Source organism: Oryctolagus cuniculus, chromosome 3 (assembly GCF_964237555.1).
Source record: "Oryctolagus cuniculus chromosome 3, mOryCun1.1, whole genome shotgun sequence".
NCBI lineage: Eukaryota > Metazoa > Chordata > Mammalia > Lagomorpha > Leporidae > Oryctolagus > Oryctolagus cuniculus.
In genome coordinates, this window is record NC_091434.1 from 5,978,170 (window position 1) to 5,999,356 (window position 21,187).

The 21,187-nt window shown below is 47.9% G+C and overlaps 2 protein-coding genes across 18 annotated transcripts in view; one reads left to right on the plus strand and one right to left on the minus strand.

Annotated features, from left to right (window-relative positions):
- Positions 1-8,438, minus strand: part of LOC127486452 (UDP-glucuronosyltransferase 1A10-like) — a 62,309-nt gene extending 53,871 nt beyond the window's left edge. The window contains exons 1-3 of one of the 3 annotated variants that reach the window (XR_011387052.1): positions 7,848-8,437; positions 2,197-2,460; positions 80-152 (exon numbers count right to left, since the gene is read on the minus strand). The gene's annotated coding sequence lies outside the window, so the exon portion shown is untranslated. Of the gene's footprint in view, positions 1-79; positions 153-2,196; positions 2,461-7,847 lie in introns of those variants that run through there. The other 2 variants (XR_011387053.1, XM_070070034.1) reach the window with 2 other exon arrangements.
- Positions 8,368-21,187, plus strand: part of USP40 (ubiquitin specific peptidase 40) — a 106,484-nt gene continuing 93,664 nt past the window's right edge. For 7 of the 15 annotated variants that reach the window (XR_011387051.1, XR_011387049.1, XR_001792229.3 and 4 more), the window contains exons 1-5: positions 8,490-8,613; positions 9,800-10,017; positions 13,686-13,753; positions 15,004-15,117; positions 19,748-19,912. Coding sequence is in view for 9 of the 15 variants with exons in the window: in XM_008275246.4 (XP_008273468.3) it covers positions 9,819-10,017; positions 13,686-13,753; positions 15,004-15,117; positions 19,748-19,912 (546 nt within the window). In the remaining 6 variants the exon portion in view is untranslated. Of the gene's footprint in view, positions 8,614-9,799; positions 10,174-10,826; positions 11,067-13,685; positions 13,754-15,003; positions 15,118-19,747; positions 19,913-21,187 lie in introns of all 15 variants that reach the window. The other 8 variants (XR_011387050.1, XM_002721437.5, XM_070070023.1 and 5 more) reach the window with 6 other exon arrangements.

Consider the following 21,187-nt stretch of genomic DNA (forward strand, 5'->3'; position numbering starts at 1 on the left):
GACAGAAGACACCCCAGGGCCCATCCACAAATGAATGGATGGGCAAAATGTGGCACAGACATACAATGGGCATTACTCACCCTTAAAGGGAAGGAAATTTTGACGCATGATACAGCATGGGTGAACCTTGAGGACATGTCCAGTGAAAGAAGCTACATACAGAAAGATAAATACTCATGGTCTACTTCTATGAGGTATTAAAAATAGTCCAATCCACAGAATCAGAGAGTAGACTGGGGACTAGGGGCTGGGAGGAGAGGAAATGAGGGGCCTTCTTGGACCTGGATGGTGCTGACGGCTGCACAGCAGCATGAACACCCTGAATAATCCCTGTTCACCTTTAAACGACCAGCGGTGGCATGTTTTATGTTGTGCTCATTTTTCCATAATTAAAAAACACACAAAGAAAATAAATCAAGGTTATACACCATGTTAATAAAGAAGTAACCAGGTATCATCTCAACAGGCACAGAAAAGGCATCTGACAAAATCTAAAATTTATTCCTGATAAAAATTCTCAGCAAACTAGGAAAAGAAGGAAATCTGTTCAACCTAATAAAGGACATCTGTGAGAAACTCACAGCTCACACCACACTTGACCCACCCTAACCAGAAACACTGAGGAAGAGAATTCTGGGGCAGGAAATTTAGCCTGGCCCAGCTGCCTCATCACAAGGCCACCTCAGAACCTAGCACCCAGTCCCGTGCTCTCTCTCCACCTCTCTGGGCACCACCCTTCCCCAAAGCCCCACCATTTTTTGCCTGGGCTCCAGAATGGCCTCTTAGCTGGCCTTCCTGCCTTCATTCTTTCTGTACTCAGAGGCTGGGGTGGTGGTGGCTGGGGGATGGTGAGACACACTTTCAAACAGAAGTCACCGTGCCATGTCTCATGTTAACACTATCAAAGGCTTCCCCCTAAGGCCCTTGTCCGTGCATTCTCTCTGCCCAGGGTGGGCTCTCTGGAGCTCTTTGCACAACCACTCATTCGCTAGTCTGGAAGTCTACGCTGGGCACAACATCAGAAACAGCCCACTCCCAGCTGGCCCTTCGTCTTGTCTCCCCTTCAAGCTCTCATTCTCTCCCTCAAGTCCCTTTTCACCACTGGAGCTGCCATCCTGCCTTTGGTTCCCTCTCTAGGGAGGGCGCTCCCTAATTTTAGGGACCTGTTGGTTATATTCAATATTATATCTCAGGCACCTTGCCCTATGCCTGCCACTTAGTACTTGTTTATTAAATGTTGATGGAATGAATGAATGGGCAAATGAAGAGCAACTCTCCCCCCTCGGTCGGCACCTGTCTGGTCTGACCCTCCCCCACTTCATTTTCTTTCATGGGGCAGGTTCTTCATCCGCTCATCTGGTTGGCTTTTTCTGATCCATGCCGTGGTCACCCCTGGCATTAACCAGAGTTTCTGCACTCCCTTCACAGACGTCTCTGCCTTGGCACCAGCAACTGCCCTGTTTTTAACTTCATTCCTTTTGCTGCAGGTCTTTCTTTTCCAATCACAAGTTGCATGAGCCTGTGAAAATCTGCACATGTGTTCTTGACTCAGCAAATTTATCTTTGCCAATGCCCAGGAGGCCAGCTGAGATCCACGAAGGCTGCAGTGGGGAGGTTTTATGGACTGCTTCGAAGCCCTTTTCAATTATTGGGATAGTGCATACACAACATGAAATTTACCATTTTACCCACTGTGCAGTGCACAGTTCAGTGCCATTAAATGCACGCACCATATGTGCAACCATCACCACCATCCAAGTCTACAGCTCTTTCCTTCTTCCCAAACAGAAACTCTGCCTCATTAAACAGTAACTTCCCATCGCCCGCCTTGTCCCACACCCCAGCCCCTGGCAACCACTTTCTACCTCCTATCTCTGATTTGCCTGGTCCAGGGGCCTCAGATAAGGGAATCATGCAGTGTTTATCCTTTTGTGGCTGTTTTGCAGCCTGTGGTTACCCCTTCTTGTACCAATCCATCCCTGGGGCTGTTTGCCTGGACTTCAGTAAGAGAAAATCATATCCTGAGAGGGGTGACCTCCTGAGTCCCCCCTTACTCCAGGGTGGCCCTCTATGAAACACCACCCACACACCTCTGTGAATGAAAACCTCGTACCAGTTACCTCACCAAGGTTTTGCTGTTTAATTTATACGCAGGTCATGCATGCAAGGAAAGAATATGACATGAGTGAGACTTACCTCACTTTATCTTTGCATATTTCTTCTCTCCACACTCTGAGCTCCTCAAGGTCAGTGTTTGTGTCCTGCTTAGGAACTGTGTTTTCCTATGAACACCTCATCAGAGAAACACCACCAAACAGTGACTTCAAAGAGGCAGTACCCCAAGGCCAGTATGGCAGTTCTATGATGTCATCAGGAACCTTGGATCCTTTGGTCTTCATGGAGAGATCTGCATCCTCATGTTCTTAATGACTGCTAGAATTCCAGCCACTGGGTCCACATCTCAGGTGGGAAAAAAAGTGGGGCAAATGGAAAACAATTAATGTCTTTTTTTAAAAAAAGAACTTTCCCAGAAGCCCCACCCAATGACTTCTACTGTTTTCAGGATTTGTGTATTTGCTTCAAAGTCAGAGTCTCTCTCTCTCTCTCTCTCTCTCTCTCTCTCTCACACACACACACACAGAGAGAGAGAGAGAGAGAGATATCATCTTCTGTTGGTTCACTCCCCAAATGCCCACAACCATCTGGGCTGGACCATCCAGTACTCCCATGTGGGTTGCAAGAGTCCAAGTACTTGCACAGTCATCCGATACTTCCCAGGTACATTATCAGGAAGCAGGATCTAAAGCACCAAGAAGCTGGAACTTGAACAAAGAGATTGGATTCAGGCATCCCAAGTGGCAGCTTAACCCACTGCACCACAATGCCCACCCTGGCTTCTATTTATAATAGCACATACTTCACAATGGTGATGAAGGCATTTAACCAAACGAGTTCATGTTCAGTGTGTGGCATGCAGGCAGCACCAAGTAAGTGTTAGGTCTTGGGGCCGTTTCTTGGCTAGAGCTGTGTGACAGGACAACCCTGAATTGAAGGGAAGGTTGTACAGCCTTCAGCAAAGGGGCCTGTTGGAAAGTGAGCAGGGGAGAAGTATGTGCGTAGGCAGGTGGCAGTGTGGACTACAGTCCTGTCTCTCTCTTTGCAATGTCCCCAGTGCCAGCCACATGAAATGTGCTAAAAATAAATGAATAAATAATAAGCATACATGTGTGAGTGTATACAGCAACAGAAGGAAAGAAGAGAAGGAGAAGGGGAGGGGAGGGGAGGGTGGCGGGCAGGAAACAGTCACTGGGCTCAGGGAGGATCGTCAGACGGCAGTGGAGAGCTCAGGCCCTGGGGTCTGCCTGCCAGCATTCACATCTTGGTCCTGAGAGTTATTTGCTGTTTGGTCTTGTAAAATTTATCACCCAGAAGTTCAGTCTTCTCATCAGTCAAATGGGAATAACAGCAGTTCCCGCCCATTTTAGGAAACATGGACAGTGTCATGAGCTCAGGGGTACAATGGGAGTGGGTGCCACCCCCATGGTAATCTGATTGTAATGACATTAAAGTGATCTAAAGGTCACGAGATGATGCATCCTGCATCCATGCTGGATATTTCCAGGTAGCGCTGGTTGCACGCTGGCCACACTGCGGGACTTGGACTTCCCACACTTGGCAAGGGGGCAGGGGCTTCAGGGGTTTGGGTGCATGCAATGGATGCTTGGGCCATGCACAGAAAGGGAGGCCTGGCCAGTGCACAGGAAGGCAAAGGAGCCTGGACAGAGCACGGAAGGAACCTGTCCTATTGGCCGGGCCAGGCTGTCCCACGGGCTGGCTGCAGCTGTCCGCAGCAGGTCAGCCATGGCCTTCAAAACTGCCCATCTTTTGGAACGGTCAGTCAAGGACCTCTGTGGATAGGGAGGAGCTATCGGTGGTGTGGCTGGAGATGTCAATCACAGACCCACACTGCTGGGCAGCTGGGCCGGAGCTGGCAGACTCCAGCTTGGCTGCAGCTCCCAACCATCAACCCCACTTTTGGACAGGGTCTGCAAGGTGCCATCAGGCCTTCGCTCCACCGCTAGCTACCTGCTTTCCTACAACACTTGGAAGCCTTGTTCAAGGAGTAACTACTCACAACACTTAAAAAGGGATGGAAATCTCTCTCACGCAGCCTGTCACATGATGGGAATATGAGAATGTTTCAGAAAGCTCATGAAAAATGGAATTAAAAGTCATTTGGTGCAAAAAAAATACAAAATCCATGTTGGAGTCAGTGTCGTGGTGTATTGGACTGGGCAGCCACCCGCGATGCTGGCATCCTATATAGCGTGAATTTGAGTCCCAGTTGCTCCACTTCTGATCCAGATCCCTGCTGATGGCCTGGGATGAAGATGGTCCAAGTACTTGGGACCATGTCACCCATGTGGGAGACCCAGAGGGAGCTCCTGGCTGACTTAATTTTTTTAAAACTAAAATCCATGCACAGAGTTTGCATAATGTACATTTTACACGAACTTTTTCAATTACCCTCACACTTGGGTGAAACCTTCTTAGGTCCACAGTCTGGTCAACGGCTCTGTAGATTTAACTCTTAAATGGAACAAATGAAAAAAAGGATATTAAATTTCACTGTAGACTATACAGCCATCTACCAGTGTTATCAGAGAGACTGCAACTGATGTTTAGTGTTGACTGCTGCAGAAGCTACAGTGACTGTACATGAATAATGTATAGTCCCTGACGTAGTGGTAGGAACAAAATGATCAGACAGACTTTGTACAGACATAAGCTACACATAAGAGACACATTTTCCTGGAGCCTTAGAGAAAGGAAAGACCACTTCTTGTTTGGAGAGTTCTAGAAAATGTCTGTGGATGAGTTATAATTTGATGTTGGCTTTCACATTGAACAGGACTGGGACGAGGACCAAAGACAAAGACATGCTTTGCAGAGAAGATACGTAAGTGACAGAGGTAGTGTTGTACCTGAAGCGAGTCACAGAGAAGTGCCACACATTGAAAATTTGGAATGAGTTCTTTATCAAGCCAGCAGTTGAGAGTGGGCTCATGCCCTAAAGAACTCTCAACTCCAAAGCTCATAGCAACAGGGTTTATAAAGGCAAAAACTGGGCTGGCACCACAGCTCACTAGGCTAATCCTCTGCCTGCAGCACTCTGGGTTCTAGTCCCGGTTGGGGTGCCAGATTCTGTCCCGGTTGCTCCTCTTTCAGTCCAGCTCTCTGCTGTGGCCCGGGAAGGCAGTGGAGGATGGCCCAGATCTTTGGGCCTTGCACCCGCATGGGAGACCAGAAGGAAGCACCTGGCTCCTGGCTTCGGATTGGCACAGCATGCCGGCCACAACATGCTGGCTGTAGTGGCCACTTGGGGGGTGAACCAACGGAAAAAGGAAGGCCTTTCTCTCTGTCTCTCTCTAACTCTGCCTGTCAAAATAAATAAATAAATAAATAAATAAAGGCAAAAACCACAAGGAGGGGAGGGGGAATACACGGTTACTAGGGTCAAGCTGACCTAAAACATATGCAAAACTACTATCAATTAAAGTCTTGACAATACCAGTTACAATCTTAACAAGTCCAGTTACAATCTTTCTTGACATTAGTCCAGTGGACTTCAATTATATCTTGGGACACAGACAAATTATAATCTTAACTTTAATCCAGGTTCAGCCTATCTGTTTTAAGCTTGAGCCATCATGCTAGGGAGTGTCTATGTTCTGCCAGGCAGTGTCTAATGTGCTGCTATTGTCTTAGTTTTTAGTTTTAGATCATGGTCTCGTGGTGGGGGGTGCCTTCTCAAGATGGAGTCCCTACTGTCAGGATATCACTTCAGTAGGAAGGCAATGGCACACCTGGAGAACACTTGAGAACAGGTGAGTAATGAGAAATACATGAGGCAGGAGACAGCCCAGGGTTAACTCGGGATGCCAAGGCAGGCTGATTTTTCTCCCGATCCCTGTCTCCCTTATTGGAGACCTTGAGGCAGGAGACAAAAGGGGCTAACTGGGGAGGATGAGAAAAACAGACCACAAGCTGGAGAAACCTGCACCGAGAAGCTACATAGCACTATGATAGAGGCCAGAAGACCTCAATACCAGGCATCTCCAAGCCACACGAATGGTCAACCCTTATAATAATAAACTTTTCGAATTCAATTTTGTTGATTTCTTATCTAATTTTAATTATTTCTTTTCTCCTATTAGTTGTGGGTTTGGTTTGCTGTTGTTTTTCTAGATCCTTGAGATGCATTAATAGCTCATTTATTTGGTGCCTTTCCAATTGCTGGATGTAGGCACCTATTGCTATAAACACTTAACACTGCTTTTGCTGTATCCCATAAGTTTCAAGTCTCAGCCGCAATCTGAGCTTTGGTTCTTGGCCCTCTTCTACTCTCTTAAGAAGTACACTTTCTTTTCCTATAATAAGCCTTTGCTATTATACTTATCTGTGTGAGCTTCATTCAGTTCATTGTCAGAGCTGCAGAAGAATCTGCACCTAGTCCTTTGCCTTCTACTCTCCACTCCCACAGCACTGGGATCAAGGTAGACCAAGAACATTCAAATTCAGAGTTTCCACAGTGGATGCTGGGCAACCAATGAGGCTTCTTAGCTAGGGAATTCTGACCTCAGAGCCCTCCTTAAATGGATCTTGTCATGATATTGAGGACAGGGTGGATAGAGTGGGAGCCCATCTGTCATCCTCGTGCTGGGGAGACTCAAGGAGGGCTCTGTGAGAAGAGAGGGAGCCATGAAAAAGGAAGCAGCTTTCACTAAATAAACATTTTTTAAGTTCTTGTAAAGAGCTGGGCACGGTTGAGGTTGCCGGGGACACAGTGGCCCAGTAGGCACAGCCCGTGTCCTCCCGGAGCTTCTCTTCCAGGGCCATTCTTGGTCAGGAAACAGAGGTTGGAGGGCTGTCCGCTGCTACAAACAAGGGGGAAGCAACACAGAAAGCAAAGGAGACGCAGTCCCAGGGCAGAAGGAGGAGCCAAGGATAAGACGCTCTGCAGCCAAGGAGGAGAGCCAGGAATAAGAGGCTGCTAAGGCGGCAACGTGGCAGAGCCAAGGCGGTTGGGAGCTGGCAGGGGCTCCCACCGTCACTTCCTACTGCAGCCCCGTCTCCTCACTGGTCCTCTGCGCCTAGGTCTTTCCCTAGCACCACTTCTTGGCTTTCCAGTCAGCCAACCTCCCACAGATGTTCTAAATACAATTGCTCCACCTGCCAGCCACCTGGGCTCCAGCCTTTTTTTTATTTTATCTTTTTATTTATTTTAATTTTTTGACAGGCAGAGAGGACAGCGAGAGAGAGAGACAGAGAGAAAGGTCTTCCTTTTGCCGTTGGTTCACCCTCCAATGGCTGCCACGGCCGGCGGCGAGTTGAGGCTGGCGCACCGCGCTGATCTGAAGGCAGGAGCCAGGTGCTTCTCCTGGTCTCCCATGGGGTGCAGGGCCCAAGCACTTGGGCCATCCTCCACTGCACTCCCTGGCCACAGCAGAGAGCTGGCCTGGAAGAGGGGCAACCGGGACAGAATCCGGCGCCCCGACCGGGACTAGAACCCGGTGTGCCGGCGCTGCTGGGCGGAGGATTAGTGGGCTCCGGCCTTTTTAGCTCCATCTACCACCATCGCGTTCTCAACCTCTCAGAACGGTCAGTGAAGTTGCAATTATGTTCTCTGCCTCCTTCCTTCACTCCTGGACGGACGGAGGCTGACCTGGACCAGGAAACCACCAGAGCAGAGCCCCCGCTGGCTACAGAAGTAGCCCACGGCGTGGTCAGCCGCAGGAGCGATGCTGTGGAGATGTTTTTGGTGCATTCTTCGCTCCGCTACTTACAGGTTGTGGAGACGCACGTTGAGGTCACCGAGCCTCGGGCCAATGCAGACTGTCCTCCCACAGCCTGTGCGCTGGAGGGAACTCGGAAAGGGGCTTCCAGGTGCTTGGCGAGCTGTTTCCTGTCACGAAAGGAGTAGGAAGGCTGTCGGAATCGGGGGAGGGGCGCTCGCGTGTGAGGGAGGGTCTCGGGCACCGTTGCCTATCGCCTCAACCTCACCAGGCCACCACAACCTGACGCAAAAGGGACTTCTGCCCGGCACTGTCGAGGTAAGTTACAAGGACGCCGGCCCGCCGCACGGACTCCCTAACGCACTTCAGTGTCCTCCTGATGTCAAAACAACTTGTGTTTACCTCATTGTACCCTTAGAAGCCGTCTCCCCCTTTGCCTCCCTGAAAACGCCCCTGGCTCACTCCGGCACCTAGTCCCATCCACCTCAACGCTCTGTAGCCCAGAGCAGCCCACTGCGGCTACTAGGGGCCGTGACCAGCAACACAAGTAGCCGTGAGGGAGCGACCTCAGAACCCGACACCGGACCCGGACCCGGACCCGGAAGCGAGCGCGGCCCCCGTCGCTGCGGGCGGAGGAACTACATTTCCCACAAGGCCCAGCGCGGCGGGCGGCGCCCCCGCGGGGCACCTTGGGAGACGTAGTCCGCGCTGCCTCCGCGGCTTCGCGAGACCCGCCCTCGCCAGCATGGCAGCGCCCAGTTGGGGCGGGTTTGTTCGCCTCGCGGTTTGGCCGGGGCTGGGGTCTGGGCTTTAGGCCGTAAGTGGGGGGCGGCGCCGGGGATCCCGGGAGGCGTGTGGTAAAGCGTAGGGACTCAGGGGGCGGAGGCCGGGCCTGGCTGGGTCGGGTCGGTGGTCTCCGGCCACGGAGACCTCTGCCTTCTTGGGGGGCTGGGCGAACCCCGGGCCGGGCCGCGGTGTGGGGAATCCAGACCGCGAGGCTGGGAACCAGGCTCCTGAGTTTGGTTTTTCTGAGAATAGTCGCTTTTCGGCGCTTCCTGACGCCTCGCTGCGGCCAGGCGCCCCGGGACCTCCCGCTGGCGGGGAGACTTGCGCCGGTCACCCGGGACCCGGGCCTCTGCTGGGGTCCGTGGTGCACTTGGAGGGGCCTTGGGCTCGGGGCAGTGCGCCGCTGAACTATTCCTAAAAGTCAAGCTGACCCGTTGCGCCCGCGCCCGGCGCCGGGGCGTGAGGAGTGCGGGAAGCCGAGATTTCCCGAGTGCGCGCTGGGCCCGCGGCCCCGCGTCTGCTCTGGGCGGCCGCGAGTGGGCTCGCTGGGCGGTGGGTTCTGCTTCCCCCACTAGTGATGTGAATGTGCCCCCCGCGAAGAACAGCAGCCGCTCGTTGTGGGCCAGAGCTCGTGCGCTGGTGCCTTTGTTTCCTGCAGTATCAAAGTTTACGTTATCACGAAAATAGTTGAAATAGTTAAATATCCCACAGCTACTTAGTATTCTGGTGGGGGAGGGGATCCAGATCCCGCTGCCTGCCTCCAAAACCCAAATTGTGCACATTTTCCAAGGAGCATTTTTTTTTTTTATTAATATTTACTTATTTGAAAGTCAGTTACACAGATTGAGAGAGGGAGGTCTTCCATCCACTCCCCAATTGGCCACAATGGCCTGAGCTGTGCCGATCCGGAGCCAGGAGCCAGGAGCTTCCTCCGGGTCTCCCACATGGGTGCAGGGGCCCAAGGACTTGGACCATCTTTTACTGCTTTCCCAGGCCACAGCAGAGAGCTGGATCGGAAATAGAGCAGCCGTGACTCAAACCGGCACCCATATGGGATGCCAGCACTTCAGGCCAGGGCATTAACCCACTGCGCCACAGCGCCGCCCCCCAAGGAACAGTTGAACAAAGTGGATATTCCCGAGAGCTAGGGAGGGCTGTGAGAGGGGAATTTATTCTGGATATAAAAGCATCGGTGTAACATTTCATTTTTTTTTAAGGCAGTACTTTAGTTTCACAATGTTTGGGGACCTATTTGAAGAGGATTATTCCAGTGTGTCCAATAATCAGTATGGAAAAGGGAAGAAATTAAAGCCTAAAGCACTGGAGCCACCTGCTCCCAGAGAGTTCACCAATTTGAGCGGAATCAGGAATCAGGGTGGAACTTGTTACCTCAATTCTCTGCTGCAGACTCTTCATTTCACACCTGAATTCAGAGGTATGCTGCCACGGGCGCCTGCTTAGCCATGTACCCTCCTCCTGCGATGCGATTACTTACGCAAAGTCACAAATCGACTACGTACCTTAGAAGTGTGTTCCACAGGGTTCGTTTCTGCAGATGTAAGGCACAGTTGTGGTGGTTCTGCAGAGAAAGGTGAAACTTCGATTACTTTAAATGTGTTCTGTGTGATTACGGAAATGTTTAATGACAATAAAATAAGGCAATGCATTTCTTTTAATGACTAATTTAAGATGCAACGATTCTGTCATGAGTTGTATACTTCATCACTGCTACATTTTTTGGGTTTTTGAATCTTAAAATTTTTTAAAAGTCACAAACACTTAAGCCAGGGTTATCCAAACAATTATATCCTGGCTTTTGGAGTCGGGAGGAGCACCTTATTCATATGGCTCCACAGTTGTTCATCCTTGTTCGTGAAATCCAGAAAACTCGGAGGCTACCCTACTTGGCCTCAGAACCTCACGCAGCATGAGGCTGTTCATGTCTTTATTTATCTCACTGGGTGAGCGTTCATAAGTTCCATAGAGGAGATTACGGTGCTTGATTGGTGGATATGTCTGCCCCAGACCCTGCTGGCAATAAGAAGCGATGCACATGCTGGAAATGCTAAGAGTTGTAGGTCAGAGACTGTGTGCAAAGAAAGGAAAGCTAACGTCAGTGGGTTTCCAAAGCAGGGTTTACTCCTCAGTAAACTCTCCCAAAACGACAGGAAGCTGGCAGACCTCACTGGACTCTTCATTTCTTGCTGTGGGTCTCTAAATGTTTTCCCATTTCTCCCTCTCCAGCCCAGCTTCCTCCACCAGGGTCTCAGCCTTGTCTGAGATACGAGCAGTGCTTTGCCCTGCTGGGACCCCTGGGACCACGTGACGTCATAGCTCAGCTCTCCCGGTGCCTCCATCTCCTGAGGACACACGACATAGCTGCCCTGACTCTGCTCGCCACGGCCCTTCCCACCACCAAGTTTCTGATCTTTCTGTTGTCTTCTGTTGTTCCTCAGCCTAGAGACTTCTCCTCCTGGAGACTTTGTAAATAGATTTTTTAAAAGGTTTATTTGAAAGGCAGAGTTACAGAGGCAGAGAGAGAGAGAGAGAGAGAGATCGATTGATTTTCCATCTGCTAGTTCATTCCCTAAATAGCTGCAACGGCTGGAGTTTGGCTAATCCAAAGCCAGGAGCTTCTTCCAGTTCTCTCACTAGCACTTGGACCATCGTCCACTGCTTTACCAGGCCATAGCAGAGAGCTGGATTGGAAGTGGAACAGCCGGGACTCGAACTGGCATCCATATGGGATGCTGGCACTGCAGGGGGCGGCTTTACCCGCTATGCCACAGCGCCAGCCCTGATTTTGTCGCTATTTCCCGCTGCCCCCTTCCCGAGGCCATTGCAGTAGATTGAGAAGCGTGTGGACTGGAAGAATGGCGCTGCTTGTCCTTCATGTGCTCCAACAGAATACCGTCCTGGTGCAGTCAGTGCCTCCATTAGACATTTCGGCAGTAATCATTCCTAAAAGGGATAAAACTTTTCGGAGTTTTATATAGTTGATCAAAGGGCAACTTGAAGTAGAAAAGTAGCTTTTTTTTAATTCCATTTGTTGTTGAACTTTTTACTTAGTATAGGGTGAATCGTATGTGTATAAAGTTAATTGAAAATAGATCTTAGTTAAGAATAGGAAGGAATAGGAGAGGGAGGAGGAAGAGGGCTGGGAGTGTGGGTGGGAGGGCAGGTACAGTGGAAAGAATCACTGTGTCCTGAAGCTGTGTTTATGACATGCATGAAGTTTGTATTCCTTAAAAAGTTTCTGGAGGAAAAAGTGTGGGGGAGGGAGAGAGCTTCCATCCTCTGGCTCACTCCCCAAGTGCAGTGACAGCTGGCGCTGAGCCAGGCTGGAGCCACGCGTCTAGAACTCAGTCCAGGTCTCGCATGTGGGAGGCAGGGACCTGAGTACTTGGCAGATCATCCGCTGCCTCCCACCATTTGCAGTATCAGAGAGCTGGATTGGCAGCAGGGGCGCTGGGACTTGCACCGGGCACTCTGATATGGGATGCAGGGAGCCCAAGCAGCAGCTTAACCACTGCCCCAAGTGCCCACCCCCAAAATCCTCCCATTGAACATAATTCTGTAAACATTTCCCTTAGTGCCTATTGAATGTCAGACACAGAATATAGCTTACATTTTAATAGAGGAACCTATAAATAAAAACGGTAAAGTAATCGCACACAAAAAGAAAAATAGCCTCCGGAAGAGACTGAGGAAGAAGGTGAGGGGTGGGGCACACTGGGTGGAGCACACAGGGAGCACACTTGGCAGGGGGAGGGCTGAGAGCCCCAGGAAGTGGAGTTGCAAGCTCAGCATCTGGCTTGAAGTCTTAACTGTGGAATGTGCACTCCTTGTGCAGTTCAGCATGAATCCCCAGGCTGATTGAAGTGGAGGTACAATTTGGAAAGGGAAAGGACTGGCAGAGAACTGAGGGAGGAGAATTTTGGAGGTTTTTGGAGTAGTAGAAGTAAGGCAGGGCCAGCGTTATAGCATGGTGGGTAAAGCCACTGCCTGCAGTGCCAGCATTGCATAAGGCACCAGTTCGAGTCCCGGCCTCTCCACTTCCGATCCCGCTCTGTGCTATATCCTGGGAAAGCAGTAGAAGATGGCCCAAGTCCTTGGGCCCCTGCACCCACGTGGGAGACCTGGAAGAAGCTGCTGACTTCAGATCCATCCAGCTCTGGCCATTGCAGCCATTTGGGGAGTGAACCAGAGGATGGAAGACCTTTCTCTCTGTCTTTCACTCTCTCTCTGTAACTCTACCTCACAAAACAGAGAAGCTAGATTGGATTTTACTGTACTTCTGGCACAATGTAGATGAGAGCAGTGGGAAAAATTACGGAAGTCATTGTAGTTTCTTCCTTTAACCTGTGTGTTTCTAGTTCAGTTTTGCCCAGTCTCAGCACTGGGGAGGAAGAGAGCCTTTGTAACAGCGATCACTGGATACACAGGGGGCGATCAGCAAGGAGACTCGCCCAGCCCAGCCCTTGTCTCCCTGAAGCCTACCAGCTTCCCAGGAGGAGTTCCTTCCTGTCTGGGTTTAGATGCAGACTCCTTCAGGATTCGTGTGTACCCCGCTGAGTGACAGACCTTGGTGTCGGCTGTAAAGTTAATTCCAAAGACAAGACCGGTTGCCAGATTCTCTTTCCATGTACAGTCATTACCAGTTGTTGTTACCTTCAACGTAGAAAAAAACATTTTCCAAAAGTAAAGGCACAATCTCGAAGCAAAAGGTGGTCCTTCCAGCAAGAGGAGGTGGGCAGTCTCTCTCGTAGTACAAAAAGGTTTGCCTGAAACCCTAACATTTTCCAAGATTCCCTATGGCTTTGGGACTCACTGACATGGGCAGTGGCAAACCATCAAATATTCCTGATATTTGTATAGTTTTATTGCATAAACAAGCTTTTTCTCCTTTTATAGCTCTTTCATACTGAAAGCTGAGCATGCCACTTTATTAGTGGTTAAAAATGTTATAAGAAAGCAAAATAGTGTAAATAGTGCCACGAATTTCAGAATCTGATTTTCCTTAATGGTGGTCTTGGCTTTCTGAAACAGCTCTCTAAGATGAAGTAATGCCATTTACATCTCTGATTCTCCTCTTTCCTTTAGAAGCCTTGTTTTCTCTTGGTCCAGAAGAGCTTGGTTCCTTAGAGGACAAGGATAAACCTGATGCAAAGGTATTAAATCTATGATTTACTGGGCTATTTTGAAGTTCTGAGGAAATGTCTTTTCAGGAAGGAATTAAGCTCCTATCCATAGAAAGTATTAATTACCACATGTGATCCATATTTTCAGAAAGTGACTTGGCCTATGTCCTGTTGGAATCATTTTTCCAAATATCATGGTGCTACTGTTTTATAAATAGCCCTTGCTCCGTATTCTTTCTTCTCCGAGGGAGATATTTACAAATCATTTTTGGATTAATTTAGGAGGAAATCTATTTAATGCTCCTATTTGCAATTATACCCAAAAATAAAATAAAGACCAGTGTTCTTCAGTTTTGTTCAATAAATAGCGTTCTTCCTGGTTAAATATAATTCAATAGTCTCTTTCATCACCTTTGAGCTCAAATCTTTTTTTTAAGATTTTTTTTAATTATTTGAAAGAAATTAAAAATAGAGGGAGAGGCAGAGGCAGAGAGAAAGAAGTCTTCCATTCGCTGGTTCACTCCCCCAATGGCTGCCATGACCAGGCTGGGCCAGACTGAAGCCAGGAGCCAAGAGCTTCATCTGGATCTCCAAGTGTGTACAGGGGCCCACGCACCCGGGCCATCCTCTGTTGTTTTCCCAGGCCATTAGCCGGGAGCTGGATTGCAACTGGCACCAATATGGGATGCTGGCACTGTAGGTGGTGGCTCAACTAAGCCACAGTGCTGCCTCCCCCCCCCCCCCCCCTTTTTGAAAATCTATCATCAGAGAGGGAGAGAGAGAGAGCAAAAGAGATCTTTTGTTTGCTGGTTTACTCCCCAGATGGCTATCGCAGCCGTGTCTGGCCTGGCTGAAGCCAGAGGCCGTGAATTCCATCATTGTCTCCTGGGTGGGTGGTAGGGGCCCAATCCCTTGGACCGTCTTCCAGTGCCTTCCCAGGCTAATTACAGGAGGTTGGCTTGAAAGCGGAACAGCCAGGATTTGAACCTTTTTTTAAATTTCCAATCTGTTGGAGATCAATACTGTGTAGTTAACTGGATGGTTGGTTAGGGCCTGTTTGTGTTTTAATACTGATCGGAACTGTAGTAGAAACCTCCAGATAACTAAAACCTTTCATGTTGAATTGGAATTTTCAAAGAACTGAATCTTAATTAGTTCTCTGTATGTAAGTATTTATAAGCTCCTGAGTGAATTAGGAGAGAACTAGCCTGCAGCTGTTTTAAAAAGCACCAGTCAACATAAAAAGAGTTGATTTAGAAATGCTTTTGTTTCTCATTCAGGTTCGAATCATACCTTTACAGCTACAGCGCCTGTTTGCTCAGCTTCTGCTCCTGGACCAGGAAGCTGCGTCCACAGAAGATCTCACTGACAGCTTTGGGTGGACCAGCAATGAGGTGGGCAGGCCAGCTTCTCTAAGGACGTTCCCAGCAGGAAAGAGAAAATGCTGGCTTAATATGTTACACAGAATCCTCCAATTTTATCTTAGGGTCTCAATGTGTTATTTGAATATTTCCTTCTCATTAAATAATTGAAGCTAGAAATACATTTTTTAGATTCTTGTTGTTTACAGGATTTTATAAATGACTATGATTTGGGGTCAGGGAATTGTGAAAATAAGAAGTGTGAGAGCCGAGTTTGATGTTTTCTACCCTAAGAATCTTTATAGCATGTAGTTGACACTCAATGCCTATCATATGGAAAATTACCACTTATATAGCAAACTGCTGATCAGCTTTTTAGTCTTTGACAAGCAATAATGGATAAATCCAATTTTAAGTGATTTTTTAAAAAGTTCTTTCTGCCTTTGTGACATGCTGTGTGTTTGATCTAGGTGTTAGGATTTGAACACTTGCTTCAACCAAAACATGAAACCAGTCTTGGGCAGGGCTTTTCATTCTGTCTTGACTTGATTTTTATTTTCTTCCTATATTCTATAGTGTGGGGGCTTTCTCTTGTTTGGATTCCTAAAAGGTATTCCAGTGTATGAAAACACTAAACACTTGTTAGTGGTGAGTAAAGGTCCTTGCCATCATTGATGAGCTGTTAGCTGTACACATTCAAGCAAGATCAGGTCTTGTATTTGTTGGGAGATAAATGTATTCCTGCAAAGACAGTTTGGGAGACTGTCACAGATTTTTTAATTATTTTATTATGAAGCTAGGGATAAAGACAGTCACATCTTCCATTTGCTGGTTTACTCCCTGAATGCCCACAATAGCTTGGGTTGGACCAGGCCACAGCCAGGAGCTGGGATCTCAGTCTGGGTCTGCCATGTGGGTGACAAGGACATGAGCCTCCGTGAGTTTGCATTAGCAGGAAGCTGGGGTTGAAGGTGGACCCAGGACTCCAATCAGGCACTTTGATAAGAGACACTGGCCTCCCACTGCTGCCGTACATGCCCTCATCACAGAATTTCAAGAGGCAGTGATAGGAATAATGTTACATTGCCCTCAAAGATAACTGACCGGAGGTCTTCTAATCAGGAACACTCTGTAACTAGGATCACTAAAGAGGCGAGGCAAGGTGAGGCATGAACTTTGGAGTAAAATAGAGTAATAAAACATTCCCTAAAAAGCTGGTGAAAGTTCTGGTGTAGAGCTGGTGCTTAGGGTTCATTCCTTTTTGCTTCCCTTTTTTAAAGAAATAACTGGTTTATTGAAATATAATCTACATGCCGTAAATTTACTCTTGAAGGGTACACTCCAGTGAGGTGGTTTTTTTTTTTTGTTTGTTTGTTTGTTTTTGACAGGCAGAGTGGACAGTGAGAGAGAGAGACAGAGAGAAAGGTCTTCCTTTGCCATTGGTTCACCCTCCAATGGCCGCCGCGGCCGGCACGCTGCGGCCAGCGCACCGCGCTGATCCAATGGCAGGAGCCAGGTACTTATCCTGGTCTCCCATGGGGTGCAGGGCCCAAGCACTTGGGCCATCCTCCACTGCACTCCCTGGCCACAGCAGAGAGCTGGCCTGGAAGAGGAGCAACCGGGACAGAATCCGGCGCCCTGACCGGGACTAGAACCCGGTGTGCCGGTGCCGCAAGGCAGAGGGTTAGCCTAGTGAGCCATGGTGCTGGCCTGTGAGTTTATTTTATTTTATTTTTTTTTAAGAATATTCACAGGGTTGTGCAGCCATTACTGCAACCAATTTCAGAACATTTCACCTCCTAAAAAATAAACTCCAACCTATTAACTGTCACTCCCCGTCCACCACTCCCTCCATCCCCTGATAACCACAATCTGGTATGGGTTTGCCTGTTCTAGACATTTCATAGAAATAAAATTGTATGATTTGTGGTTCAGTAACTGGCTGCTTCTGCTTAGGACATGTTTTCAAGGCTCATTCATGTATCAGTACTCCATTCTTTGTTTGTTTGAGTATTATTTGAAAGGTAAAGTGATAGAGCTGGCGCGGGGCGGGAGGGAGGGCAGACGGGGAGGGAAGGTGGGGGGAAGAAGGGAGAGAGTAAGAGTTGAGAGAAAGAGACACACGTAGTTCTGTATTCCCTGTGCTGGCTCACTCTCCAGAATCCCACAGCAGGTGGGGCTAAGCCAAGAGCCAGGAACTCCATCCGGGTCTTCCTGGGTGGCAGGGACCCCCGTACTTGAGCCATCACTGTTGCCTCCCTGGGTTGACATCAGCAGGAAGATGGAGTCAGCAGCCAGAGGTGGGACTCAGGCCCAGGCACCCTTTCAGGAACATGGACGTCTTATCCACTTGGCCAGATACCCCTTCCCTGTGTTTTTGAGCTGCCACTAAGTGGCTGGTTTCATAGTTCTTAGACCCATGAAAACTTTTTCTAAATGAAGTCTTGCAGGAAACCGTTTGAGACTGGACCTGCAGTGGCAGGAGAAGGCTTCTGGGGCACCTTTGCCCACTATAGGAGCGCTCAGGAACAATGCTTAAAAATGTCTTCAGGTTTTCTGTCAGAGCTGTCATACAGGACAAATGCACGTCCTTGTGTTTTAAAAGAAAAGAGAAAGAGCTTTAGCTTCACTTCTTGTTCTGGGTTTCTTTTCACAGGAAACTTTTTTTTTTTAAAGATTTATTTATTTATTTGAAAGGCAGAGTGACCGATCTTCCAGCCAGTGGTTCACTACCCAAATGGCTGCAGCGGCCCAGGGCTGGTCCAAGCTGAAGCCAGGAGCTTGAAATTCTGTCTGGGCCTCTCATGTGGGTGCAGAGACCCAGCTGTTTGGGCCATCTTCCCCTGCTTCCCCAGGTGCATGAGCAGGGAGCTAGATCTGAAGCCAGAGCAGCCAGGGCTCAAACCCCCACTCTGGTATGGGATGACAGCACTGCAGGAGGCTTAACCTGCTGCACTGCGACACTGGCTCTGAAGAGTATTTTTACTGTTGTCTTCCCCCACTACCCCTACTCCTGTACCTTCCATTTTTTTCCTCCATGTCCTTTCTACTCTTCCTGCCAAAGCCCATAGTAACATCCAGATGCCAAGGCTACACGGCACTGTGTGTTCTTAGCCGAATGGGTTCTCTCCCACCCTCCTGACAGCCCTTCTTCTGGAGCTTCTGTCCCCTCTCTGCTCTGGCTGCTCCTCCTCCTCTCCTCTGTTTCTGAGTGCTGAGTGCCCTTTGGCTGTGGTTTATGGTTGTTCTGAAGGAGCAGTTCACACTTAGCTCCATGGCTCATAATGGGTCACAGCAGATTCCTTCAGGAATCTCTCACCGTGTTAAGTCTTGTTTTGTTTGGCTTACACTTCAGAGCAATAAATTGTACTTCCTTCCTTTTTTTTTAAAGATTTATTTATTTTTTTTGAAAGTCAGAGTAAAACAGAGAGAAAAGGAGAGGCAGAGAGAAAGATGTCTTCCATCTACTGGTTCACTCCCCAGTTGGCCGCAACGCCTGGAGCTGTGCCGATCCAAAGCCAGAAGCCAGGAGCTTCCTCCAGGTCTCTGCGAAGGGGCAGAGGCCCAAGGAGTTGGGCTATCTTATACTGCTTTTCCAGGCCATAGCAGAGAGCTGGACTGGAAGTGGAGCAGCCGGGATTCGAACTGGCGCCCGTGTGGGATGCCAGCACTGCAAGCGGCAGCTTTGTCTGCTACGCCACAGTGCCGGCCCCAGTGTAGTTCCTTTCTAAAATGTTCATTATTCAGATTGTTTTCCAACCACTATGATCTAGGTGAGTTTCTTAGGCAGACACTGTCAGCTCTTAGACATTGGTCTGTACTTAGCGTGTTCCTTCTGTGATGTGGCCTGTGTCTGGTTTCCCAAAAGAGTGCATGTGTTTTCCAGTGGTTGAGTGATTTGCTTACATATATACACTGAATGCTGCCTGTTTGTATTTTTGTTTTATATCATAAATAAAAAGAAGTGGTGATTTCTTTTGTTGTTTTAAGATTTATTTATTTGAAAGGCAGAGTAACAGAGAGGGAGAAACACATCTTCTATCCACTGGTTCACTCCCCAAATGGCCAACACAGCTAAGCTCGTCCCATTCAAAGCCAGAAGCCAGGAGCTTCTTCCAGGTCTCCCACACCAGTGCAGGGGCCCAAGGACTTGGGCCATCTCTGCTTTCCCAGGCCATAGCAGGGAGCTGGATTGGAAGTAGAGCAGCTGAGATTCAAAACGGTGCCCATATGGGATGCAGGCGCTGCAGGTGGAGGCTTAACCTACTAAGCCACAGCACCAGCCCCACTAGTACTATTCTTAAAATCTATTTTTTTTATCTGAAGCACAAAATTACATTTAAAAATTCCCCGCTTTGTGGGGTGTGCATTTGTCCTATCAGTTAAGACTTGCATTCCATCCTGGAGTGCCTTGGTTTGATTCCTGGCTCTAAGTCCTGACTCACATCCACCCCGGGAGGCATCAGTGAGGGCTCAAGTAATTGGGTTCCTGCCACCCACATGGGAGACTTGGATTGAGTTCCAGCTCCCAGCTTCAGCCTGGCCCAGCCCCAACCTAAGGCATTGTGGGCATCTGGGGAATGTCCCAGCTGATAGGAGTTCTCCCTGTCTCTCAGATAAATAAAAATCTAAACAATTAAAATGAAAGTTACCTGTTTTGTAGGAAATGAGGCAACATGATGTACAGGAACTAAATCGAATTCTCTTCAGTGCTTTGGAAACTTCTTTAGTGGGGACGTCCGGCCATGACCTCATCAGTCGTCTGTATCACGGAGCTGTTGTTAACCAGATTGTTTGTAAAGAATGCAAGAACACCAGTGAGAAGCAGGTGAATATGCAGAAGGATTTTAGTGATAACTTACATTGTGAGTTATAGTTCATGTGATTAAATCCACGGTGTATTACACATGAACACTGAAATGTTTATTACTAGAAACAATTTGCTGGGGTTTTGCTTTGTTTTACACTCTGCCTAAATCAGTGGTTTATAACCACGTTTCTCCAGAAAATTGAAAGAAGCGGACATCTTGAAACAGTCTTCTATCCAGTATACTAATATTTGGAAAACAGATTTGAGGAATGTTTATGGATTGAATACTGTGACCTTATGAGAGAAACTAATATTATCATGACTGAAATGTTGTAACAAAGATTAATTAATTAGGAAAGTAATAAAAATAGAAAACAGTGGAGAATATTTAAATTGATAAACATCTTTAATTATTGAATTCAGTTATTAATATCCTTCAGAAAGTTCATTTGTGTGCTATATATTGTATGTGAGCTATGTTCTATATAAAGCTATTACAATCTGTTTTAATTAGTGTAGCCTTTGATTCTTTGTAACCAGGGTTCCATTTAATCTGATTGGAATTAGAAATTGGAAACTTGGTCATGTAAATATAATCTGTTTGCTCTACAAATCTTACATAGCCCATTGGTTTCATTACTGAACCTTTTAATGAAAATCTCCTTTTGTTACAGCAAGATTTGTAGAAAGTTTCTGTATCTGACTATATAAGTGAAAGATTAAATGCCATTTTATTAATGCATTTATTGCTCTTTTGGAGATGTACGTATTTTTTTTTTTTGAAACAAAGTTGGAGATTAAAATAATGCATCTGGGCTCTATTGTCTGTGCTGATAGAAGCTGTCTTAGCAGCCTCATTAGAGACTAAGCTGTAGTACGTGTCTTTGAATTACTGTATGATTGGGTTAGCTATTGTAATAATTAACAATTCCCAAATACAGTGATTGTAAAGCACATTATAAATTATAGATATTAACTTTACACATATATTATAAGGAATATATATATACATATATATATATTTTTTTTGACAGGTAGAGTGGACAGTGAGAGAGAGACAGAGAGAAAGATCTTCCTTTTGCCGTTGGTTCACCCACCAATGGCCACCCCGGCCGGCTCGCTGCGGCCGGGGCAGCATGCTGATCCGATGGCAGGAGCCAGGTGCTTCTCCTGGTCTCCCATGGGGGTGCAGGGCCCAAGCACTGGGGCCATCCTCCACTGCACTCCTGGGCCACAGCAGAGAGCTGGACGGGAAGAGAAACAACCGGGACAGAATCTGGTGCCCCAACCGGA